Source organism: Ailuropoda melanoleuca, chromosome 10 (assembly GCF_002007445.2).
Source record: "Ailuropoda melanoleuca isolate Jingjing chromosome 10, ASM200744v2, whole genome shotgun sequence".
Classification (NCBI taxonomy): Eukaryota; Metazoa; Chordata; class Mammalia; order Carnivora; family Ursidae; genus Ailuropoda; species Ailuropoda melanoleuca.
The window spans coordinates 20,710,492-20,737,328 of record NC_048227.1 but is presented as its reverse complement, the minus strand read 5'-3'; the positions used below and the strand labels follow the sequence as shown (position 1 = coordinate 20,737,328).

General features: G+C 40.7%; 1 protein-coding gene across 7 annotated transcripts; it reads right to left on the bottom strand.

Moving 5' to 3' along the window:
• Positions 1 to 174: 174 nt before the first annotated feature.
• Positions 175 to 26,831, bottom strand: PALB2 (partner and localizer of BRCA2). 7 transcript variants are annotated; one of them, XM_011233992.3, is made up of 13 exons: positions 26,584 to 26,829; positions 24,757 to 24,816; positions 24,519 to 24,621; positions 21,021 to 22,502; positions 16,329 to 17,143; positions 15,900 to 15,971; positions 13,026 to 13,187; positions 11,224 to 11,309; positions 10,483 to 10,644; positions 9,327 to 9,443; positions 5,068 to 5,155; positions 2,506 to 2,654; positions 175 to 663 (listed from the first exon to the last, which is right to left on the bottom strand). In XM_011233992.3, exons 1-13 carry the CDS (start codon positions 26,629 to 26,631, stop codon positions 456 to 458), a joined length of 3,552 nt encoding a protein of 1,183 aa, XP_011232294.2. In that variant the 5' UTR covers positions 26,632 to 26,829; the 3' UTR covers positions 175 to 455. The 7 variants fall into 7 exon arrangements, with proteins under 7 accessions (XP_011232294.2, XP_034526136.1, XP_019662865.2 ...); XM_034670245.1 differs by lacking the exon at positions 10,483 to 10,644 and having other exon boundaries at positions 26,584 to 26,830; XM_019807306.2 differs by lacking the exon at positions 13,026 to 13,187 and having other exon boundaries at positions 26,584 to 26,830.
• Positions 26,832 to 26,837: the final 6 nt, after the last annotated feature.

The following is a 26,837-nucleotide window of genomic DNA, read 5'->3' as shown; positions in this document are numbered from 1 at the left end:
GGTATGTAAAAATAAGGCATTACAAATAGCACAAAAATATATTGCATGTTAGTATCCTAAGTTAACTGAAATTTACTTATTATGCAAGCATCACTAAGTATTCTAGTTGAAAAATAACTAGTTGTTCTGAAAATGATCATAAAAGGATAGAAAAAAAACAGGCTAAGCAGAATGTATCAAAATAAATATTTATTAATATCTGAAGCTTTATGTACACCCTTAAAAGCAAATGTGCAGATGTGAGGAATTACAAAAATTAACCTAAAATCCTTTCTCCCAAAGTAAGTCTAAATGAACATTCAAGATCAGTGGTGTGCTACCATCAGAATAAAAAATGTGTCTGAATGAATATAAGTAATTATTTTAAATGTCACCCAGATAGTCTTTACAGTTACAACTCTAAAAAGTACTAATTGGTCAAAAAATCCAGAACGCTGTGTTTTCATCTTATCTTATTAGTAGCGGTATACAAATATATTTCCATCTTTTTGTCCAGCCAGCAAATGAGAATCTGTACCTGACCATTTAACAAAAGACCAATGCTGGTCAGAGACAGGTGGGAGAAGAGCAGTACAATGACCTAGAAGTAAGTCCCAAATGGCAATCGTTCCAGAAGTCAATACTGCAGCTGCAAAATGATCTTTCACATCCCCTTCCAGGAACCTAATTATCAAGCAGAGAAGAAACCGTTCAAATCACATTATCAAAAGAATTTTTTTCATTAAGCCAAAATCATGCTCCCCAAAGCAACCCCAAGAACAAAAATACCTGTAAATATGATACCTTTTATTTGCCACCCCAGGACTGCTGGCAAGCATGATAGCGTTTGGGACCCAATCATGTGTCCAGTTCATGTACCACCTGCATGCCTGGGATTTTGTCAGCATTCAGGCCTGTCACCTCTGTAGAAGGGTCAGACCCAATCTCCCGTCTACACAAGTGTACACAGGTACTCGGTTCCCCATCGCATTTCCTGTTTTCTTTTCACTTGTGAGATTATCCTATTTCCGTGTTTGGTGGATCTCTCTCCTACCAAATGTAAACATCATAAAGCAGAAACCCAGTTGTCTTTTTAAGACAGGGGCCCTGCAGGCAGCAGCCTGGGTTTGAATTCTAACAAAGCAAGAGCTGTATGACCCTGGGCAGGTTCTTTGACTTCATCAGTTGATATAAAAAGCTCAGTACAGTACGTAATACACCCGAAGTGTTGATATAAATTAGTTGTTGTTCCTCACTGCTATACCCCCAGCACCTCGAAGAGGGCCTGGGACATTGTCAACCCTCAGGGAATATTCTGAGCGACGTGCATGGTATTTTTTATCCTGGGCTCCCACCCAACTTTGTGTGGCTGACTCCTAACCCATCTTTTGAAACTCCATAAAGTCTTCCCTGACAGTCTGCCCCAGCCCTCCACCATCAGTTAAGGTACCCCTCCATCCTTCATGCTCCCAAACACTGCAAGCCTCATGGCATTTCGTGCACCGAACAGTGGTCTCTAGTTTTCCCCTATTTCCAAGAGATGAGACACAGTAGTGCCCTCTCAGAATTGGCCCTAGACAGGTTCCAAGGCTTGATAAACGAATGGGTTTGAAAAGTGATGAAGGAAATGCTTGATCGAGTTAGTCCTCTATAGCCTCAATTTCTGGGCCAGTGACTACAGTTCTCTCTTCAAACCCAAAGAAAGAGGTTCCATAGGTAAGCATGTACTGTAGATGATAGTTACGGGCTTCCTGTCAGACTAAGAACATCTGCAGAGATGCCACTGCTGGCTAAGCACATAGGGAGAGACACTGATCCAGCAAGCTTTGTACAAGACCCAATGGAACACAAAAACATACACTGTACCTATCAAGGTTCCTTATCTTTGTAAATGGTTAAAGCTAGACTTTGGGATTTTGATTTACTAGATCCATTTTCCAGTCTTTGCTGCTAATTCCAAACGTTAATAAATGTGATCTCTGGGAATGACACGTTCAGATGTTGCTGGGTTGGCCTAACAACACCCGTGCTGCCAACAGCTCTAGATAGCTCAGAGAACCCCTGGGATGCCAATAACTGTATCACCGATAAGTGGATCTTCTCATCAGTCAACAGATAAATATCAACTGCTTACATGATGGAGACTCAGTCTGTTTTCAAAGTAAAAAATGCCTTCCTAAAGTAACACTTAAAACTTTCTGAATTTAGGTTTTATGGAAAGGACATTTTTGTAGAGAATACCAATTACTGTTTGTATCCCAAATGGTTTTGTTATGGGAAAAAACACAGTTTGAATACACATAAAATACCTATCCCACTCCGTACTGGCGGGGATCAGAATGTAGGGAATCTGGGGTTTGACTTGGATCTACTAAGCTCTACGCTTCTTCCTGCTTAACATTCTTACGATTCTCTGCAGGATTGCATGTTTTCCATTCATCTAAGTGATATAAAAACATCTAGTTTTTGTATTTGCACAAGTTCCTTCTAAAATGTCACACTCCGTGAACAGCAGCACACACTTGCCTTCCAGCCTGCCCTTGAGGAAGACAGTAGGGCATCACACCCACACTCAGGGTTGTCTTCGGGTTAATCACGATCAGCTGAAACACAGGGCTTCCCAGTGGTTCACTCTCTTTGGCACAAGGATGGCTCAGAACAACAAACAGGAGCCCCTAATTTAAGAGAAAAATTAATAACCAAATAAATCAGCAAGAGGAAAAGAATGTGTTGGCAGAGACAAAACCAAAGAATTACAAGAATGATCAATAGTCTCTTCAGTATGCAGGATTTAATCACTAGCTCATATTTTTTTCAGACAAAAAACCTGTTGAGATTATCACCGAGCTGGACTTCTGGCATCTCCAGCACAGAGCTCAGCCAGCCTTGCAGGTGAGAAGCTAGCGGACGCGTTAATTTCCTCCACCTTAGATACAAACGTCTCATGCCGTCCACTTAGGAAAACGCCGTCATAGGGAAAGAGGGCATATAAGCATGCAGAGGGAGTCCTCAAACTACAGATATTCATTGGTAAGTTGGCTTTTGAAAACTTGGAACACATTTTCCCATAAAAATCATCTTGTAAGTGGTGATTGGATTTTTAGGCCAGTCTGCGTATAGCCTATTTGCACTTACACAGTAAGAGTGACCAAAAAAAAGACACCATCATCTATGGTTGTCTTTGGGGGGAAAAGTGTTACAGACCTCTCCCGGCTTTCAAATTACATGTTCTATTAATAACATTATTGTGTGTGGAGACAAATACATCACACAGATATGTATGACATTGAAAGCAATTCTCTTTGGGGGTAAAATGCAGAAAATTAATTATAGAACCATATTAGGATTAATAACATTCATTTCTACTTTATACATTTCTAGAATGACTGCACTTTTATAATGAGAATGAATTACTTTTATAGTTAGAAACCCAAGTCAAGAAAAGGTTAGATGCCATATACTTAACTAGTGGTTGGCAAATGATGGCTCACAGGCCAAATCTGGCTCAGTGCTTATCTCTGCATGACCCATGAGCTAAGAATGGTTTCTGCATGTTGAAATGGATGGAAAAAAGAAGAAAAATATTTTGTGATGCATGAAAAAAACCATATGAAATTCAAGTTCTGGAATATTTTACTGTCCAGAAAGGTTTACACAGAACATGGCCACACCCATGTGTTTTCATTTTATCTATGGCAGACTTCGTGCCACAGTGGCAGAGCAGAGCAGGGACAACAGAGACCATGTGGCCTGCAGACCTGAAGGTATTTACCATCTGGTCTTTTTTTTAACCACCTAGTCTTTTTTACAAAGTCTGCTGATTTCTATGTTAAATGTTTTTTTTTTTTTTAAAGATTTTATTTATTTATTCAACAGAGATAGAGACAGCCAGCGAGAGAGGAAACACAAGCAGGGGGAGTGGGAGAGGAAGAAGCAGGCTCCTAGCAGAGGAGCCTGATGTGGCTTGATCCCAGAACGCTGGGATCACGCCCTGAGCCGAAGGCAGACGCTTAACGACTGCGCCACCCAGGTGCCCCTATGTTAAATGTTTTATTATCAGGTGGGTATTAATGTTGTAATAACAAAGATATAGAGTCATTTCAATGCCTAGTAGGGAAATGTAACAATTCCAGAGGCGAATTCAACCCTCTTATTTTAAGGATGAAAAAAGTTAGCCTCAGGGCGCCTGGGTAGCGCAGTAGGTTAGGCATCTGACGCTTGGTTTAAGCTCAGGTCGTGACCTCAGAGTTGAGATCGAGCCTTGCGTCAGGCTCTGTGCTCAGCATGGAGTCTGCTTAAGTTTCTCTCTCCCTCTCTTTGCCCCTCCACCCCTCCCACTCTCTCTCTCAAATAAATAAATCTTAAAAAAAAAAAGTTAGCCTCAAGATAATGTGACAGATTATGTAAGATCACACGACTTCTGAGATGGATTCCACAGATCCTAGGGAAAGGTGTGTCCTCTGCATTCCAACCCTGGGGTGCTGACGTACACAGGGCAGCCACTGAGGCTGGGAAAGTCGGTTTCCATACAAGCGTGGAGCCATCTGCTACTGCCTTTGCTTGTGGCTCAACAGTGGGTATTTAAGAGTTACCCTTGACTCCTGGGAAGCTGCCATCAGCCCATTCAGATGTCCAAACTAGACCATGAGCCAAGTCTACTAACACGGTGGCTGAGAAGCCATGTTCTGTTTCTATGTGAGAACACTAAAGCCTAAGGGAAATACATGTCTAGGACCATTTAATCATCCTCTCTGAAGGTACTCGTCACATCATACATCATTCATAGCAATGTGGCTGGGAGCCAAGTCTGGTAACAGGCATGATATTTCTTGGTAGAAATTCACAGGTAGAAATAAATGTTGCTCTTAGGTCATACAGCCAGAAAATTTACTGAGTCGTCACATTGGACCCATGCTTATTCTCACCCACGAATTTCAAGTAAGGACAAACACTGTTATCCAATTTTGAAAAAAAAAAGGCAACAGAGAGGGTCTGTTAATTACCTCTTACTAAACTACCGCTCTTACTCAGTGAGACCAAACTGCAACACACAAAGTAGACAACAAGCGGTCCCAACAGATTACTTACCATTTCGGAATAGGCTTTGTGACAGACTGAAGCTTGGTAGGAATCACCAATATGCATCTTTTTCAGGAGCTGACCAGTTTTTAAATTCCTTAGACACCAAAAATAAATAAGCTGGTAACAATTCTTCCAGCAAACTGGTTCTTACATAATATTCTATTTATCACAGCATCCTTTAGGAAGTGACCAAGGGAGAAACTAAGGGACACAATACCTTAGTTTTGTTTAGTTACAGATTTAGCTAAAAATAAGGGCTATTGGTTAACATTGCCAGTGGTTTAACTTGACAGTTCAACCTTAGATTGAATCTGCTTTGTCACTAGGAATAAATCTCTCCAAACTCCATAAGAAAAGTTTTCCCTTATCTCACGTGACTACGTATTGAAATCAGGCACACGGTATGGCTCTAGCATTATGATTTTGTCACACTTATTATGCCTAAATTTTCTATAGGAGACAATGGTCAGGAAAGCAAATTTGGTTCAATGGGAGACTACCCCTACAACAGATTTATAGTTCTGTCTCTATAACATGTTCATACTAGAGCAGATTAACGTAATGAAAAGTGACGGGAAGACTAAGGTGGGGTAAGAAATGAAAGAAGAGAGAAGAGCGTGAAATGAAAGAAGCAAAAGTCTGTTGGAACCACTCCTTGGGGTTATTGAACATTTATGACGTTGATAATTGTGCTATCCTGGGACTCTACTGATGAAAAATCTTCAGGTGGCTTCCCATTAGCCATGAGATAGAGTCCACGTTCTTCTTTGTGGTATTTATAATCCTCATGAATCCAGTGCTGTGATGCTACATTACTCACTGCTCCCCATTATGCATATTCCTGGCTCTGCACCTTCGCTCAAGCTGGTCTCCCAACGCCCTCCCCATTACTGACCAGTTCCCATCCCTGTTACGCACCAATGCCCTTCTATTCCTTTACCGCCTTGATTATGTCCTGCCTCTGCCCAGCAGCAGGAGCTCAACCAGACTCTCTCACTTCTCCCAGTCTGCACCAACCCACAGAAATCACTGCTCCTCCACTTCCCTACAGTACTGTCCATATGCATTTTTTATGTAATATATACTGTAACAGGGTGTAATGTATTCATTCAATAAACACGTCCGAACTTTCTGTGGACCAGGTTCTGTGTATAAAAACAGAAGAAGGAGGGGCGCCTGGGTGGCACAGCAGTAAAGCGTCTGCCTTCGGCCCAGGGCGTGATCCCGGCGTTGTGGGATCGAGCCCCACGTCAGGCTCCTCCGCTATGAGCCTGCTTCTTCCTCTCCCCACTCCCCCTGCTTGTGTTCCCTCTCTCGCTGGCTGTCTCTATCTCTGTCAAATAAATAAATAAAATCTTAAAAAAAAAAAACTGAAGAAGGAAAAGTAAATGCTCATGTACATACACAAGGTTTTCCTCGCCAGGGACAACAGTGGGTTTATCCCCTACAGAAGTTAGTGCATGCTCTGTATTTAGTAACTGCTCTTACCCTGAGTCCCAAAGCACTCTGTCCAAATTTCTCTCACTTTGACCTTGTCTGAATTGTAAGGGAATTCGATTGGAATCATACACTTTGAATCATAAAGCAATCTTATTTACTCACTAGACTTTAGAGGCCTCGGAATGAGGATTCATACCTACATCTCTCCTAGAAAGCAGTATATAAGTAAAGACTCAAATATCTATTAAATGATTGGAAGATGAGTGTTCAGTTAATACAGCTTGACCAAGATTAAATATTTAGACCTTCAGCAAGAGGTTCTAAAAGCACCACTGGAACCTTGAGTATAACATGAATTACTTTATAGACATGTAACACATCAGTAGTTAAACAGGAAAGGTGACCAACTACTATGTGTAAATATAAAGTATATAGAGCCCAAAAAGCAAATGATAGCTTTTGATAGACAATATGACCTATACATCTTTAAGTACCCTAGACAAGGATCTAAGGCAGGCACTCAGAATAGATAGAAGATATGTACCTATCTTCAAGGACTTCCATGATACAAAGTAGCCTATGCTAAGTTAAAAATAAGATATTTAGGGGCACCTGGGTGGCACAGCGGTTAAGCGTCTGCCTTCGGCTCAGGGCGTGATCCCAGCATTATGGGATCGAGCCCCGCATCAGGCTCCTCCGCTATGAGCCTGCTTCTTCCTCTCCCACTCCCCCTGCTTGTGTTCCCTCTCTCGCTGGCTGTCTCTATCTCTGTTGCATAAATAAATAAAATCTTTAAAAAAAAAAAGATATTTAAAATACTTATTTTAAGTACAATATTTATTGTATTTAAATTATATGTAAAAATACAATATTTAAAAACTTAAAAAAAATAAGGGCAATATGAATTCAGAGAGGGAACTGTCAATGAAGACTGAGGTATGACAACATAGCTCAAGGCAACTATGGGGCTAAAGATACCCCTTAAACTTAAACTTAGAAGCTAAGTAGAGAGGTCCCTCCCAACCTCAAATTCTGTTGTGATCCATTATATATAAAATGCCAAAAGGTTACTATTAGAAAAAAGGGAGAACTGAAGGATGGGAAGAAAACTGGGAGCTAAGAAGTATGGACTAGCTGGAGAGAAATTCTTGTACCAAAGTGTTGGGGAAAGGGAAGCTGAAGAGAGCAAACCAACACGTGGGCCTCCATGAAGGTTTTATTTCTCGGGGAGAGTGGGGAGGAAGAATGTTAACACAGTAATAGCATAAAAGAAGATCTGGAGGTGGGATATTGATTGATGGCAAGGAGACCAATTACTAGATTATATTAATAGTCCAGGAACCAAGTAATGAAGGTCCAGACTACTGAAATACCAGAAAGAATAGAAAAGACAACTTTTGTGAAGAATATTGTCCTCAAATAACCTTCATGCACAAACACTGAGCCAAGTGCCAGAAGTGGAAATCTCGTGCTGTAGACAGTAGGCCATCTGAAAACAGGGTCTCCTGGAAGATTAGAACAGTCAAATTTCAGAGGCTCCCTCGTGGGGAGATGGGGACAAAGATTCTCTCAAGGACCATGCTTTCCTGGTTTACTACTAGAGACATAGTGTTGGACAGGGCAGAAGAGGTAGGGTAGCAGGGACATTAACATCACAACTTCCTCTTACCAAGACCCACCCTGGCCCTAAGGAACCAGTTAAAAGAGAGGGCTTCTGAAGAAAGAAAAAAGAAACTACTTATCTTCTTAATACAAATTAACTTTGAAAATGCCTTTGGATAATTTCCTGGGTCAGGAAAGACAGGTGCCTGGGGACTCCTTGACTCAGTCTTTCTATTATAAATTCATTAATTTGGTTCCTCTAAACACACATATTTTATAATTTTGTATTGTATTCTAGACATTATTAACGACATGTCACATAAACCCTGGATTCTGTTAGATTCCTCTGAAGAATATTATTTTCCCCTAGTAAACAGTTAATTTGGCTCAACTAAAATTGCAAATGCTGAAAACCCAATTCAGTTCTTTTTGCCTTACCTGGGCTGCTTCGAGTCTGCCCTGTGCATATGTAGCTTAAAGACCAGCCAGATTACTAGGTAAAGCTTAGAGCCAGAATTTGGGGCTCATTCTGTGGCTCTCTCTTTTTGGGGATTTCTCTCCCTACTTTCTAGCTAATGTAGTCACCCTCAACTCTGTCCTTTGGTTCTTTAAGCCAGTAGGACAGAAGGTTTTCTATCAGGTTTTTTGTCTCCCAGTGTGCAGACTAGGGCTCACCCTCTAGCTAAAAGCCATAGGAACAGGAAACTTGCCCACTGGTATTTCCTGTTGAAACTGCTCCAGTACCTTTCTTCTTTTTCTCACTCCCCAGTGCCTTTAAATAGTTGTTTTTTATACTTTGTTCAGAGTTTATAGTTATTTGAGGTAAGAGATTTGGCCTGATGAAAGCCATTAACTAGAAGCAGAAACAATTGTACCTTTCTGACAAGAGTAAAGTTTCATTTTTTTTTAAATAGTCTACTCAGACTGAGCTTTTCCACAATGTCTGTATTAATATGATGCTCTTGTTAAGAAACAAACAAACAAAAACACAATCATTTTTTTAAAAGTAGGCTCCACACCCAGCATGGAGCCCAACATGGGGCTTGAACTCATGACCCTGAGATCAAGACCTGAGCTGAGATGAAGAGTTGGGTGCTTAACTGACTGAGCCACCCAGGTGCCCCAAAACACAATCACATTTACAGTCTCTAATCTAAACAACCCTGTGAAATTAGATGTATATTACAGACAAGGAAATGGGAGGACCTCGAGAGAAAGCTTACCAAATAACAATGTTGTTCATGATAGTGGTACCAAGCAGAGCTTCCTGCCTCCCTTGGACCTCAGCAAAAGTTAGTACAGTCTCTTCAGGGGACATCAAAAATTGTTTTTCTTTGTTTCTGCATTTAAAAAAGTATTAAAAATCAGCACTTTGTACCAAAGCAGTTTCTAAGCAGCCCTTGTCCATATTACTGAACTATGCATAATACACACTAATCTAATACTAGAAAAAATTTCAACTAGAAAACATGTATTCTAAATTTTCTACAATGAACATATATTACTTTCATATTACCTACCTGGATATATTTGCAAGCACCTCAAATTCATCATATCCAAAATTAAACTCACCAGGTCTCTCTTTAAACCTTGTGTTTCTTTCTGCATTCCTTCCTATATCAGCAAACTGTGTCACTGTCTACCCAGATGACAAATGCGGAAACCTGGATATTACCCTTGTCTCTTTCCTACCTACTCAATCACCAAGCCCTAAAGATTTTAGTCTCCTCTTTCTCAAATCCATATGCTTCTCCTCGTTTCCATTATTACTTTGCTAATTTAAGCAAGCAGTTGTCTCTTGCCTAGATTACTACAATGGGTAAGAAATAAATAAGACAAACAAGGTCCCTGCCCTCTGTTATTATGAAAGACAGATAAATAATCACAATAAAGTGTAACAAGCATATAACAGATATAGAGGATGCTATGAGTTCCATTTTCAACATGTTGAATCTGAAATACCCACAAGATGTCTAACAGACAGCAGGTCTAGATGCTGAGGAAGAGCTCAGAGCTAGAAATATATGTTTGCAAGTAGTCAGCATCTAGATGGTAATTGAAGCAATGGAAACCAAGTGCGGAACAAGAGGAGTCTAGGATCCTAAGACATTTGTGATATTTAAGCGGTACACAGAGATTTCAAAGAAGACTGAAGAAAGAACAAACTATGTTTGCTGAGCATCTCCACTCCACTGGCTTCCCTCTGGCTACACTGAGTTTCGCCCTCTCTAAACTGCTTCCATGATACAGCCTGAGGCTGTATGAGGCAGAACCTGGTATACAACACCTACAGCCCAGAAAAACGGGAGGCTAGTGATCGACTTTCTCTGAAAGCCCATGATAAAAGCATTCTTTAGTAATTAAAACCAACCATCTTACCCTCCATCTTCTGCAAATGTCATGATTTCTACTTGTTGGTCACAAAGGGTCCCACTGCTACTGACTAGCCTCCTCTCTGTCAGGCCAAGCACAGCTTTTATATTTCCAGAACTCAGTAGTACTTGCTTTTCACGTTTACCATCAGAGGAACAAAGTAATGCCCTAAAACCAAGTACAAAGGAAAATGTGGAGAAGTCAGAAATAAGCCTTTAATATGAAAGGAATAAGGTCCAATTTATTTTTATTTATTTATTTTATTTTATTTTTTAGAAAGGGGGAAAAGGCAAAGGGAAAGAAAGGGAGAATCTTAAGCAGGCTCCACGCCCAGTGCAGAGCCCGATGTAGGGTTTGATCTCATGACTCTGAGATCATGACCTGAGCTGAAATCAAGAGTCAGAGCTTAAACAGTTGAGCCACCCAGGTGCCCCGAAGTTCCAATTTTAAATGGAAACTTCAGTCAGGGATATCATTCTACTGATAGGGCTTTTTAAAACAAATCTCTCTGGGATCTAAATTTAGATTTTTTTTTTAACAATTTCATTTTTAAGTAATCTCTATACCCAACACGGGGCTTGCACTCACAACCCTGAAATCAAAAGTCACATGCTCTACCGACTGAGCCAGCCAGGTGTCCCTAAATTTAGATTCTTTTAAGATTCAACCCTAAGTTATAACCTGCACTCAAAACAAGCTGACAAAGACAAAAGGAAAAGAAAAAACTACTTCTTGAGAATTATATACCTGATTTCTCTGATTTCCAAATTTCCCAAAGCCACACACACGAGATTACAAACATCAGGCACTGGAACTATCTGTAATACTGGAACCTAAATAAAACCAAAGAAGCCAAAAATTATACTTGGTTGTTTCATTTTTAATTAATCTACATTTTCCAAAATTTGTCACATTCTCTTCTATTCTCACTGCACCAGGACAGTTTCAAATATCGAACAAATGTGAGCAAACATCCTTTTTTCTTTTGCTTTCTTTCTTTCAGTCTTTCTTTCCTTTCCTTTTCTTTCTTTTTTAAAGATTTTATTTATTTATTTGGCAGAGAGAGAGAGCGAGAGAGCACAAGCAGGGAGAGCAGCAGGCAGAGAGAGAGGGAGAAGCAGGGTCCCCGCTGAGCAGAGAGCCCGACGCAGGGCTTGATCCCAGAACCCTGGGATCACGACCTGAGCCAAAAGCAGATGCTCAACCGAGTCACCCAGGTGTCCCAAACACCCTCTTTCTATATGCTGTAAATTTAAACAAGCTATATGCAAAACCATGTATATAGTAGCATTTATTTAATACAATCTACACTTTTAACAATAAAGGAATAATTAAATAAATTCTGCCATGTGGACAATGGAACATTGTGCAGCCATTTAAAATAAGTTTATTCAAGGGGCGCCTGTGTGGCTTAGTCGGTTAAGTGTCTGCCTTCAGCTTAGGTCCTGATGTCAGGACCTAAGAGCCTGCTTCTCTCTCTCTCTCTCTGCCCCTCCCCCCTGCTCGTGTTCTCTCTCAAAAAAAAATCTTAAAATAAGTTTATTCGAAAAAATAATAAAATAAGTTTTGTTCCCATCAATAAATATTTATTGAGCACTACTATGCAAAGCACGGTGCCAGAAGCTGTGGATATGATGGAGAACAATGAAATTTACTAAGGGTAGATCATAAATGTTCTCACAAAAAAAAGAAGGAACTATGTGAGCTGATACATTTTTTTTGTTGTTGGTGTTGCTTATTTTTATTTATTTTAGAAAGAGAGAGAGAGAGTGAGAGTGCACGGGATGGGGAGGGGCAGAGGGAGAGGGAAAGAGAATCTAAGCAGACTGTGTTGAGCGTGGACTCTGATATCACAACTGAGCCGGAACCAAGAGGCGGATGTTTAACCGACTGCACCATCCAGGCGCCCCAAGCTGATGCATGTTAATGAATTTGATTGTGGGCGTTCTTTCACAGTGTCTAAAATACCAAATCATCACATTATACACCTTAAATATATTACAATTTTGTCAATCATACTTCCACAAAGGTGGAAAAATAAAATTCAAGATAAAGTATGAAGACTATGTAGAAACAAGGAAAAATGTTCATATGTTAAGTGAGAAAAGGCAGATTTAAAAATTTTAAGCGCACCAGGATTGTAAGCATGTAAGATATGTATGAAGGTGGACAAGGACTAGAAGAAAATACATAAAGAAAAGCAGGAACAATGCTTTGGTGAGGGGAAAGGAACATGGGTATCAGCAAGTTTAGAAGTCAGACAACACACAAAATTCCAAGCTTCTCCAACATGTCTAGCACAAAAATCCATTTCTCAAAAAACATGTGATAAAATAAAGTACAATGTTCACTGCTAAGTGGTGCGTATATGGGTGCTTACTGTTCAACATTTCTCTGTGCCTGAAAACTTTCATAATGAAATGGTGGAAAAAATGACTCATCTCGGTTTTGTCTTGCATGGTCGTGGGTCCCATTCTTGGTAGCTGCCTGTCCACATTACCATGGAAATGCTTTTAAAGACCGCGCTCAGCTCTAAGATTCTGACGTACCTCTGTGAAGTGCCAGGAATAAAGTTTTTCCCACTGCCTAGTATCGAGAGGTTTCCAAAGAGAAACTATGTATTCACAGGCAGTTATGATACATGGCTCTTTGAAACCCGCTATTTCCCAACACATGGCACTCACATCCACTGAACAGGAACCAGAAGGATTCTGAAATAAACAGCAACGACAGTTACGTTAAGATCATACTTGGGGTCTGTTTCATGAAAAGAATAAGTATGAAAAGTGTAGGGTTATAAGGATTAAATACCAAGTAAAATGTAATTAAAGTTTTCTATAGGCCAAAAGAAAGAGCGGGGTGCCTGGCTGGCTTAGTCGGTGAAGCATATGACTCTTGATCTCGGGGTTGTAAGTTCAAGCCAATTACTCAAAAATAAAATCTTAAAAAAAAAATTTATGTACTAAAAAAATTGCCCCCACACACTTCTATCATGATAGATCTAAAAATGTATAGCGTGTAGCTCCAGAATGGAACAGATACAGATTTAATCACAAAACAGAGCCCAAAAGAACTTGCCCATTTGGAAATGAAACATCCTGATGAACCACCCATGGGTTGAAGAGGGAATAAAACTGCAACAACATACTACAGTTGACCCCTGAACAACGTGGGGGTCAGGCGCGCCGATTTCCCACACAGTCAAAAATCTGCATGTAACTTGTGACTTCCCCAAAACTTAACTACTAATAGCTTACTGACAGGAAGCCTTACTGATAACAAAAACAGTCAATCAACATGTTTGGTATGTTACACATATTATACGCTATATATAATAAAGTATAGATAAAAGAAAATGTTATGAAGAAAATCATAAGGGAGAAAATATATACATTTGCAATTCTATAATGTGTTTACTGAAAAAGAAAAAGTTTGCATGTAAGTGGGCCTCTGCCGTTCAAACCCATGTTGTTCAAGAGTCAGCTGTATTTCCAAATGAACAAGGTGAGCACCGTGTATCCAACCACACAGAGCATGGCCAAAATAGTATTGCCAAAAGAAATTTATAATCATAAAGGCATTGACCAAAAAACTAAGAAAAATAAAAATAAAGTAAGAAAACAGCTCAAGAAGTTAGTAAAAGAACAAAGTAAGCACAATGAAAAACAGAAGGAACTATTCCTCCTTTAGAGTCCCTTCCTGGCACAGGCTACAAGAAGAATATAAGACCTGTAAATTGCTCAATATCACTTACTTGGATGCCTTCCTGGGTTTTTTTGTGTGTTTTCTTTAAGATTTATGTATGTATGTGTGTATGTATTTGAGAGAGAGAGCGCGCGCGAGAGAGCATGAACAGGAGGGAAAGCAAGCAGCAGACTCCCTGCTGAGCAGGGAGCCCGATGAGGGACTCCATCCCAGGACTCTGGGATCATGACCTGAGCCAAAGGTAGACACTTAACTGACTGAGCTACCCAGGTGCCCCCCAGAAGGAACTATTAAGGGTAAAAACAGAAATAAATCAAATAGGAAACCAAAAAACCTAATTAACGATCAATACAACCAAAAACTAGTTTTTTTGGGGAGACCCACAGAATGGAAAATCTCTTAAGTTTGATGCAGGCAAAAAAATACTTGGGAAAATGGGGACTAGGGAGAGAGACAGGTGTAATTGAATACACACAGACAAAAAACCCTATTAGAATAATGAGTAACTTTTTTACCTACAAATTAGAAAAATACAAATGAAAAGGTTGATTCTTTTAAGAAATGAAGTTATTAGGGGCGCCTGGGTGGCTCAGTCGTTAAGCGTCTGCCTTCGGCTCAGGGCGTAATCCCAGGGTCCTGGGATCGAGCCCCACGTCAGGCTCCTCTGCTGGGAGCCTGCTTCCTCCTTTCCTACTCCCCCTGCCTATGTTCCCTCTCTCGCTGGCTGTCTCTCTTTCTGTTAAATAAATAAATAAAATCTTTAAAAAAAAAAAAGAAATGAAGTTATTAAAACTGATTCAAGAATAGCTTTGAAATGACCATTACTATGTATCTTTTATACAAAAGGAACCTGGGGCTCAGAGGGTAAATACTTTGACCAAGGTCATACAGCCGGTAGCAGCAGAAACAGTTTATGCAGGTTTCAAGCTCTTTCTTTTACAACCAGTTGTCCCTGGCTGGGAGGGGGTTTGCAACCTTTCCCTGGTGGGTATCTAGAAATACCTGCAGACATTTTGGGTTATCATAACTGGGGGCGGGGCGCTACTGGCTCTAGCCAGTAGAGGGTAGAGGCAGGGCTGCCGTTAAATGTCCTACAATGCACACGACAGCCCCTGCGACAAAGAATTATCCAGCCCGATGTCCAGAGTGCAGAGATAGGGAAACTGTGCTCTGTACCGTGCTCTTACCATGTACAAAAAGTTAACTAGGTCACAGGTCCAATCCACTTCTTGGGATTTACTGAAATAGCATTAACAGAATACTGTAACTTATATTTCTCAGAAATTTATGTCACGTAGCATATGAAAAATTAACCACTGTAATCTAGAACTGCTACCCATTTTCTTATAAATCACCATTTTCTTCTAGAAACACTATACCATTTGGATAGGAGGGTCAGGAATGACTTTCTCCCTCTCTGTCAAAATGCCTAATTTAAATTTAGATACAAAGTTGAGTTACCTAGCTTAAGTTGTTCTTGACAATGGCTTGAAATATAAACTTCTTCTGGAGAAGATCTCAAAACATAAATACAGCTAAGTATTGTGAAAAACAAAGAATTTAAATGTTTTTCTGAATCTGTTTCACCAAGTTGATGTAAGTGTTAAAAATTAAGAATGAGAAGCTATAGATCAAATTCTTCCCAATTTTCCTAGCAATTCATTAACTTTTTTTACATGTAAGACACAAGACACATTACAAAGGAACAGCCTTCTGACCTTTAACTTTGAAACCAATTGAAGGCGGCCTGGGTTTAAGCTATTACAAGCAGGAAGGTCTGCTGCTTCAGTCTGTGGAAATAAAAATCACACTATTAATCTAGGCTTTATACATGTCTGCCTGCCTTGCTCATTCATCATCATGTCTACTTGGTATGTGTTATCTTCTCTGATAACAGCAGCCAAGTTCCATATGCAACTGCTTCCTTAATGACAAAGGGCATTGGATCCCCCATATCTAAAAAATACATTCTTAACTTTAATTTTCCCCAACTGAACTTAATGGTTACGGTGAAGTCATATCAAAGAGACATGTTCAAATATTCTTAAACACTGAGAAGCCAACGGGTAAGAAAGTCATATGCTATCCAAATTCACTAAGATATTTCATTCCTTCATAGAAAATCTCACCAGGAAAGTGGATTGTACCTGTTCAGGGGACTGTTTCCATGACTCCAGCTGTGGATTTCCACACAGCTGACTGTCTTTGAGAGTGACTGACTCAGTGGGAAGAGGTGTTGCCTGGGGACAAGAATCACAGTCACAGGAAGGCTGTCCTTCCCTACCTGACACAACCAGGCCGCCATCTGATTTTGACGGGCTGGCCCAACCGTCGCGTTGTTTCTGATCACTGTCTTTTAAGTGAGGAAGTAGGGGTGTAGAGCAAGTTGGCCCGACAGCCTCTGCAGACACTTTGTCACAGTGCGCTTGGGAGCCAAAAGCTGGAGTAGTGCCTAAGATGGGGAAAGAAGGCGAACACACGTCTGCTGTCGGCTTGTTATTATCCTCGGGGGCACCGGTATTTAAAGGCGTGAAAAGTAGTATGGATGAAGAAAGGCCCTTCTTCTGAGACCGGCTTGTTAGGTTTGACGTTTTAGGTTGTGCTTTTCTCGGGAGAACAAGAATTTCCTCTTCCAAGTCCTCCATTTCGATATCGATTTGTGGAGGAGTCAGTTCTTCCAGAACACTACAGTTTCCCTCCTTAAGATGCTTCTGTCCAAACATGTTTGATACAAAAGGCTCAACAGGTTTTTCTGAACAGGACTTCAGTTTTTCAAGCTTAAGAGGTCCAAAGACTTCATCAGGTAACTGAAAATCTGTGATTTTGAGAAAAGATGACAGTTGCTTTAAACTTAGCATTTCATTCTCCTGGAATGAAGCCCTGAACACAGCAGAATCCAAAGCTAGATAAGCATTACTTCCGGAAGAAAGGGAGTCCTCTTTATGACAGTGATCTTCCTTCCCTAAAATAGAAAGGAACAACAGTAACAACAAATCTCCAATACCCAACAGAGTGTGAGCGAGCTTCTGAATGCCAAAGCAGTGCAAAATGTTCATTACTCTTCCCATCCAGGACTCTGAAACCTCAGTGAATGGTTCAAAAGTCAGCCACAGGTTGGTGGCTAACTAGCAGTTCTCCTCCCGTAGTACCAAAAACAGTACGGTGCTGACGGCATTAGCCAGGAGAAGGAAGACCAGAGTCTAGTCCCAGCTCTGCCATGGATCCGCTGTTACCTTGGGCAAATCGGTTCACTTCACTTTCCCTGGTGTCTCCTAAGGGAACTGGACTAAGAATCTCTAAAGTCCTTTCTGATCTAAAAAAAAAAAAAATACGGTTCTAGCTATAAAACTATGATTCCAACAGGCTACCAGAGCAGTCTACAAAATGCTGGCTCGTCTCACTGAAAAAAACTTAAGTCCCCTTTTCAAGCAGAGTAATTTACTACTCTTAAAGCAGCTGGTGTTCTACAACATTCGAAATGTAGACCGAGTTGGCCCAACTACCTCTGCACACACTTTGTCACAGAATGCTCAGGAGCCAAAGCTGGAGTAGTGCCCAAGATGGGGAAAGCTGCATCCATCAACTAATAAATGAATAAACTGTGGCACATACATACAGTGGGATATTATTCAGCCATAAAAAAAGGAGGAGGTACGGATACGTGCTGCAACATGCATGAATCTTGAAAATAAGCTAAGGGAAAGCAGCCAGACGCAAAAGGTCACATATTGTATTAATTCCTTTCATATGAAAAATCCAAAACATGTAAACCCATTAGACAGAATACATACTGGTGGTTGCCAGAGTCTGGTGGGAGGCGGAAAGGAAATGGGGAGGAACTGCTTAAGGGGCATGGGGTTTCCTTCTGGAGTGATGAACATGTTTTGGAACTATGTAGGGGTCCTGGTGGCACAACACTGTGAATGTTCTAAATGCCAGTGAATTGTTCACTCGATTCAAAATGGTTAATTTTATGTAATGTAAAGGTCACCTCAAGAAAAAAAGAATGTTTAATGTAATAGCAGGTTACTAAAATCACAGCATATTAACACCATACACAAAATAAACTCTAAATGGATGAAAGACCTCGATGTGAGACAGGAATCCATCAAAATCCTACAGGAGAGCATAGGCAGCAACCTCTACGACATCGGCCACAGCAACCTTTTTCATGACACATCTCCAAAGGCAAGAGAAACAAAAGATAAAATGAACCTGTGGGACTTCATCAAGATAAAAAGCTTCTGCACAGCCAAGGAAACAGTCAAAAAAACTAAGAGGCAGCCCAAGGAATGGGAGAATATATTTGCAAATGACACTACAGATAAAAGACTGGTAACCAAGATCTACAAAGGACTTCTCAAACTCAATACACGAGAAACAAATAAATCATAAAATGGGCAGAAGATATGAACAGACACTTTTCCAATGAAGACATACAAGTGGCTAACAGACACATGAAAAAATGTTCAAAATCATTAGCCATCAGGGAAATTCAAATCAAAACCACACTAAGATACCATCTTACGCCAGTTAGAATGGCAAAAATTGACAAGGCAAAAAACAACAAATGTTGGAGAGGATGTGGAGAAGGGGATCCCTCCTACATTGTTGGTGGGAATGCAAATTGGTACAGCCACTCTGGAAAACAGTGTGGAGGTCCCTTAAAAAGTTAAAAATTGAACTACCCTATGACCCAGCCATTGCACTACTGGGTGTTTACCCCAAAGATACAGACGTAGTAAAGAGAAGGGCCATATGCACCCCAATGTTCATAGCTGCATTGTCCACAGTAGCTAAATCGCGGAAGGAGCCGAGATGCCCTTCAACAGATGACAGGATTAAGAAGCTGTGGTCCAGGGGCGCCTGGGTGGCATAGCGGTTAAGCATCTGCCTTCGGCTCAGGGCGTGATCCTGGCGTTCTGGGATCGAGCCCCACATCAGGCTCCTCNCATTGGGGTGCATATGGCCCTTCTCTTCACTACATCTGTGTCTTTGGCCACAATAGCTAAATCGTGGAAGGAGCCGAGATGTCCTTCAACAGATGACCGGATTAAGACAATGTGGTCCATATATACAATGGAATATTACTCAGCTATCAAAATGAATGATTTCTCAACATTTGCTCCAACATGGATGACACTGGAGGAGATAAAGCTAACTGAAATAAGTCAAGCAGAGAAAGACAATTATCATATGGTTTCTCTCATCTATGGAATATAAGAACTAGGAAGATCGGTAGGAGAAGAAAGGGATAAAGAAAGGGGGGGTAATCAGAAGGGGGAATGAAGCATGAGAGACTATGGACTCTGAGAAACAAACTGAGGGCTTCAGAGGGGAGGGCGGTGGGGGAATGGGATAGACTGATGACGGGTAGTAAGGAAGGCACGTATTGCATGGTGCACTGGGTGTTATACGCAACTAATGAATCATCGAACTTTACATCAAAAACCAGGGATGTACTGTATGGTGACTAACATAATATAATAAAAAAATATTATTATAAAAATAAAAAATAAAAAAAATAAAATCACAGCAGATTATTTCAAAGTACACCAAAAAATGTTTCTAGTTTATTACTGGAGTGTCCTACTTTCTAATTGCTTTGTATTGTTGGCTTAAAGATGACAATAAAAAAAAGTCATAATGATTATGGTCTTTTAATTAATTAACCCTTAATTAATTAATTATAGCCCATAGGCCAAAGTCTGTGTCCAAATGCTATAGAGCAGTCACATAGCAAACGTAGTGCCTGTTCCTGTAAATACAGTTTTAGTGGAACACATTCATATATTGTCTGTGGCTACCTTCCCACTATACTTGACTAGCTGTGATGGAGCACAAAGACAATATTTACTATTTGGCCCTTTAGAGTAAGAAAGTCTGCTGATGCCTAACACAGAACCAGAGTGAATTATCTGGTTGTTATGCTTGCTTTATCAAATGTGAGAACTCCAGAGTAAGTTAATAAAAACATTTAAATTATGTCATTTGCTATCCTCCAAAATTTTGTGTCCCACAGACCTCAGAGGGGCTATATTAGATAGATTATCCAAAAAAGTTGCTCAGATGTATTGCATTTTACTACACAGTTATTCCCCCCCCTTTTTTTTTTAAGATTTTTATTTTTAGGTAATCTCTACACCCAACGTGGGGCTCAAACTCACAACTCCGAGATCAAGAGTCTCATGCTCTACAGACTAAGCCAGCCAGGTGCCCCTACATGGTCATTCCTACGAGTTTATTAGTGGACTCACTCTGACACACATTTCACTTTACCTCAAAAACACTTCCTCTGTAGGTTATAAAACTTTTCTCTATAGATAGACTGCATTGTACCTGAATAAATACTAATTTTAGGTGAATATCTAATATATTTTCCTTTTCAATGTCCACTTTTCAACCACACTTGTGAACTCCGGTACCACACAGCCAGGTTTGAATCCTGGCTCTGTCACTTAAATGAATTAGTCACTTTAGTCTCCTTGTGCCTTAGTTTCCTGTAAGTCTATAAGGTGAGGCTAAAAATAGATTCTACCTCATGTAGGGCTGCTGTGATGATTCAGGGAGTTAGTATCTGCACAATATTTAAAAAGTAGCAGGCACAGCGTACCTGGGTGGCTCAATTAAGCATCCGACTCTTGGTTTTGGCTCAGGTCATGATATCAGGGTCCTGAGATCAAGCCCTGTGTCAGGCTCCACAGTCAGCATGGAGTCAGCTTGTCCCTCTCCCTCCGCCCCTCCCCCCATTCTCTCTCTCATAAATTAAAAAAGTACCAAGCACATAGTCAAGCACATAGTAAGTATTGGCTACCATCATCAACCACACCTTGATTTACCTTTAATTCTCTTCTTAGCATGACTAATTGCTTTTTCATTCTGATCTTTATGTAAGGTGACTTCTTCCTTGGATTGATCAACAACTGTTGTGCCAGGAATTGGCAAAAGTAGTTCATGATGTCCTAATACAGGCGGGGAGATTGACTTTCTTTTTCCTCCGTGTCTTCTACGAGATGGCTGGGTAACTGCCTTCCTGAGAAGGTTATCTTTAGCGGGCTTGGGGGGAGAGCTGATTTCAGTTAACAAGAGACGTTTCTGAGGTCTTTTTGAACTTGGTTGTCTTGTGCATGTGTCAGATGTCCTAACTGCACTCTGGTCAGTTTCTTCACAGCAAAGGTTTACATTTTTAATTGCCTCCTTACTTTTATTTTTAGACCCTTTCTTACTGACACCCAAATGACTTTGAATTACAGCCTCCAGGGCTACTTTACTCTGGCAATTTGACATGCGTCGTGTTGTTCTAACATAATATTCTGCGGGAAATAAAAGGCCTTCCAGCATTGTACAAGAATGTGTTTGATTTTCTGCAGAAGCAGGAGAGATTATTTCTGGGCTAAGATGCTTAGATTGACTTACAACCGCATTTTTCTGAAGACTTTCATTTCTACCATCAAGAGTGTTATGAGATGTTAAAGACTCCTCTGTGTGATTCTGTCCTTTTAAGTTTTGGTTTTCATTGGCCGGTAAGTTATAAGTGAGTTCATTTATAAAGTATAAATTATCTGCCTCTAAGTTGGGACTTCTAGGCAGCTGGCCACTTGCACTTATAGCTCTATTCACCTCTAGGTTATCTGCAGAGACTGTCACTTTCCTGCCTTGTGCCTCTGGGTTTACAGGTGAAGCAGGGTTAATGTTTTTTAAATCATGAGTAGTGAGTTCACAGTCACCTTTAGGAGGCTTATGTTCAAGGTGCTGACCGCTACTGCTACTTGACAGAGTAAATGTAGCAAGTGGAGGCACCCTGGGGAAATTATTTCCTCTTACGAGTGCATTGATACCGCTTTGTGATTTGGCAGTTGGTGGAATTAATACACCCCTTATATTAGTTTCTGTCACTGGTTCTGGAGAACCAGGAATGTCAGACGTAGAACTCGAAAGACAAGTTCTTTCGTTTACAGGTGTCCTAGGATTTTCTCTATTGATTTCCTCCTGATCCTTTAGTCTTTTTCCAGAGAGTATGAGTGAATTCGCATCAAAGAAAGATTCTCTCACTCGTGGAGTAGATGTTCTCTTCTGCTGCTGTTTTCTTCTCCCTTGCAGCTTACTCTGCCTTTTCTTATCACCAGAGCCACTGACCTGGTAGAGAAAATGTTCTTGGATATCACCTGTTTTTTGTGTATGTAATTCCTCCTCAGGGCCATGTCCAGGGTTGAAGGACTCAGGCTCAATGTCAAGTGTGACAGGTGTCTTTTCTCCAGTTTCTTCATCCAGATGAGTGCTGATTTGTAATGTGTCACAAGGAGATACTTTATTTTTAGGTTCTGAGAAAAAAAATTATATAATTAGTAATCTTCTTTTAAATGAAGCAAAAAATCCCATTATTTATTTTAAAGTTTCATATAAAAATACTACATTTATTTAAGAAAGAGTCAATGGTATTTCATTCAAGGTTCGTATTTTTAATATTCTAATACACTAATAATTTTAAGTAAATGTAAACAGAATTGTGCTGGAAAAAATGATTTTAAACTAAAAGATAATTTATTCCTTATTGCAATCATCTTTTCCTCTTAGTTTTTTTCCCTAGCTTTACTTAGTTACAGTTGACAAATAAAAATTATATATATTTAAGGTATACAATGAGATGTTTTCATATAGGTATACGTTGTGAAATATTACCACAATCAAGCTAATTAAAATATCTGTCATTTCCGGGGCACCTGGGTTGCTCAGTCGGTTAAGCATCTGACTCTTGATTTCGGCTTGGGTCATGATGTCAGGGTGTGGGATCAAGCCCCATGTTAGGCTCAGTACTCAGTAGGAGTCTGCTTGGGATTTTCTTTCTCCCTCTCCCTCTGCCCCTCCTCTCCACACTCTCTCTCTCTCAAATAAATGTCTTTAAAAAAATATATCCATCGGGGCGCCTGGGTGGCACAGCGGTTAAGCGTCTGCCTTCGGCTCAGGGCGTGATCCCGGCGTTATGGGATCGAGCCCCACATCAGGCTCCTCTGCTATGAGCCTGCTTCTTCCTCTCCCACTCCCCCTGTTTGTGTTCCCTCTCTCGCTGGCTGTCTCTATCTCTGTCGAATAAATAAATAAAATCTTTAAAAAATATATATATATATCCATCATTTTATATAGTTATGATTGTGTGTGTGTATATGTGTGGTGGGAGCACTTAAGATCAGTTCTCCTAGCAAATTTCAAGTATATGATACAGTATATACTTTCCAATGTTTACACAATAAGTGTAATTTCTAAAAGTTGAGAGGGGAAAGAGCACCTTAATAAACAATTCGACCAAAAGAACAGGTCATTCTCACAGGATGGGAAAAAATATTTACGAAGTATCTGGTAAGGATCTAGTAGCTAGAATATAAGAACACTCACGACTCAACAATAAAAGGCAAGTAACCTAATTAAAATATTGGCAAAGGACTTGAATAGATATTTCCCTGAAGAAGATATACAAATAGCCAACAAGCACATGAAGAGATGCTCAACATCATTAGTCACTAGGAAATGCAAATCCAAGCCATAATTAGATAACACTTCACATCCACCAGGATGGTTATAATTTAAAAAATGGAAAATGACAAGTATTGGTGAGGATGTGCAGAAACCGGAACCCTTGCGTATCATGGTAGGAACGTAAAATGGTACTGATATTGCAGAACACAGTTTGGCAGTCTCAAAAAATTAAACAGAGAATCACCATATGACCCAGCACTTCTGCTCCTAGTTATAAACCTGAAAGAACCGAAAACATACATCCCCACAAATACTTACATATGAATGTTCATAGCAGCATAATGGCCAAAATTCGTAATAACTAAGAAGTAGAAACAACCCAAATGTCCATCAACTGATGAATGGATATATAAACTGTGGATATATAAACATCTATCCAATGGAATAGTATTCAGCTGCACAAAGAAGTGAAGTATTAATGTACGCTTGGTAAGTACAGAGGGATGACTGTTGAAAACATCACGCTAAGTGAAAGAAGTCAATCACAAAAGATCCCATATCATATGGCTCCCTTCATATGGAATGCCCAGAACAGGTAAATCCCCAGAGCCAGAAAGTAGATTAGTGGTTGGCAGGGGTTAGCGGTAGGATGGGTACAGGACTTCTTTTCGGGGTGGTGAAAATATTCTGGAATTAGGTGATGATGATGGTTGAACAATCTTGTGAGCGTACAATGAACCACTGAATTACACATACACTTTAAAGAGAATTTATTGCTTGTCCTTATCTTCTGGTTGTGAGAAAAAAACGACCAAATATACCTGGAAGATGAATAAAGCAGGCATAAGTAAATGGGCTAGCTTTACCTGAGTGCTTTAGCTGTGATGAAATTTCCTGCTGGAGCAAGCAATCATGTTCTTCCACTGTTTTTTTAATAGAATTCTTAACCTTCTCAGCTCTTTGGGCACGCTAGAGAAAACAAAAGCAGCTCAAGGAACAAACTTAAGAAAAAGAGGTGTTTTTTAAACCTTTATTATTATGAAGAATTGTTTATATATGGTTCATACTACAATACTTCAATTTGAGAGAATAAGATTCACTCACCTGAAGGCGGGCCAATGTCTTGCTGTACTCCCTTTTTAAGAATGCTAATTTTTCCTTCAACTGGAAGAAGAAAAACAGCAAACGATACTGAGCAGGTAGAAAGGAAGAGTCAGAGAGAAGGGATACAGTGCCTGTCAAACCCGAGTACGCAGTGCTTAGCGGGTCCCTCAGCAACAGACAGAGGAGGGAGTAACAGGTGCCCACACTACTTTGACTTCTCACAAAGCACCAAGCTAATACCTCAGCACCTTTACTTCAATGGTTCCTACCACCTGGAGCATTTCCTCCTGAACTCATTTTGCTAAGTCCTACTGATTCCTCAAGACTCAACTTAGATTTTTATTTCCCCAGGGTAGACTTCTAGGTCCTTCCTGAAATCCAGCTGGGACATTCCACCTCTCCACTGTGCTTCCTTTATCACAATACTTATTATATACTATGCTGTCTATTTACTTGTTTCCCTCCATCTCACTGTGAGATCCCTGAAGGTGGCAGGAGCTGTCATCCAACAAATGAATCTCTTGTCAGTTAATAGTCCAGTTAATTTGTCATCCAACAAATGAATCTCTTGTCAGTTAATAGTCCAGGTACCTGCAGAACCTAGAACAGTAACTGATAACCACTCTGTGTCAGTTATTGTTAATCTCTGATGCTAGAACTAGAGTTGTCGATACGGATAATTAACAAGAAAACAAATACACAAATAAGATGATATCACATGGTACTTAAAACCCAGATGGACAGGGAGATGTGAGAGTGCCTGAGCTACTTTAGGTAGAGTGGCCAGAGAGGCATTTCTGAGGACTACTATTTGAGCCCAGACCTGAAGAAGGAAGGAGGTAGCTTTGGGAAGATCAGAGGGAAAGCAATTTGTCCAATATCACACAGTTTAGAAATGGCATGATCCAAACCTATGTAGTTGGGTTCTAGAATCTGTGCTCTTAGCAAACTAGTATTTTGCTTCTCACAGGGTCCTATTTATCACCAACCTTATCAACATTTGACAACTATCTTGTTGACCTGGACTTAACTCACCCTCCACTGGAAGGTAGGCTGGGATAAGAGGACTGATGAACTAATGTGAATGAAGGGTTTAGCACAATGCCTGGACAGCCAGCAGAGATACATTCAGGCTAACATCATCAGCGGGAGCCCAAGGTGGCATGGGTAAGGATGGTCAGAGCAGCATTGTCACAGAAGCAAAAGCTGGAAACCTAAAACTCTCTCGGCAGAGTAATGTCTAATGAAAAGATGGCACTTCCGTAATACATAACACTATATACAACTTTAAAAAGTAAGGTAGGTTAACATGAAGTGACATGGATGAAACGTGAAGCGAAACGGAAGTTGCAGAACCATTCAGATCATACCATTTCTGAACAAAAAATACACACTACTTTTTGGTGGTTAGGGAATACAGTCACAACCTTCCAAATCCCCCACCTCCGTCCACCACACCCACGTACACATACACGCTCAAAAAGATCTGCAGCATCAGGCACTTCAGAGATCTACTTAAGGGAGTGGGTGGGAGAAGCCAAAGTTGAGAGAGTGTGTGGGGGTGGGGAAGATGTCAAAGGGGACTTTTGGCTTTATCCAGAATTTTACATTTCGTATTTATGCATCACTGGCGTAAGAAAACTTGTTTTTAAATGACTCCACGTGAGCACAGGGCTCTTCATATTTTCACTCCCGGTGTCCGCAGCGTCCAAAAAGCGTAGGTCAGAGGTCACTGCCACCCCCGGGCGGTCGAGGAAACAAAGACGCGCCTAAAATCCTAGGCAAGGAGTCAGGTCCGAGTCAGCCCTTCCCGCACACCCCGGGCACCTTTTCCTTCTCCTCACAGCTGAGGGGCTTCCCGGGAGGATCTTCCATCGGGCTGGAAGCCGAACGGAACGAGCAGCCGTCGCCTGCCCCGGGCCTGCGGACACAAGGGCCCCGGCTGGCCCTGGGCCCCGGAGGCGCCCGGGAATGCCACCGAGCGCCCGGGTTTCCCCCGGCGCGCCACTAGCTTGCATAAGCGGGAACCGCGCGCCGTCACCCCCGGCCAATTACAGCCATCCCTCGGCCTGCGCACGCGC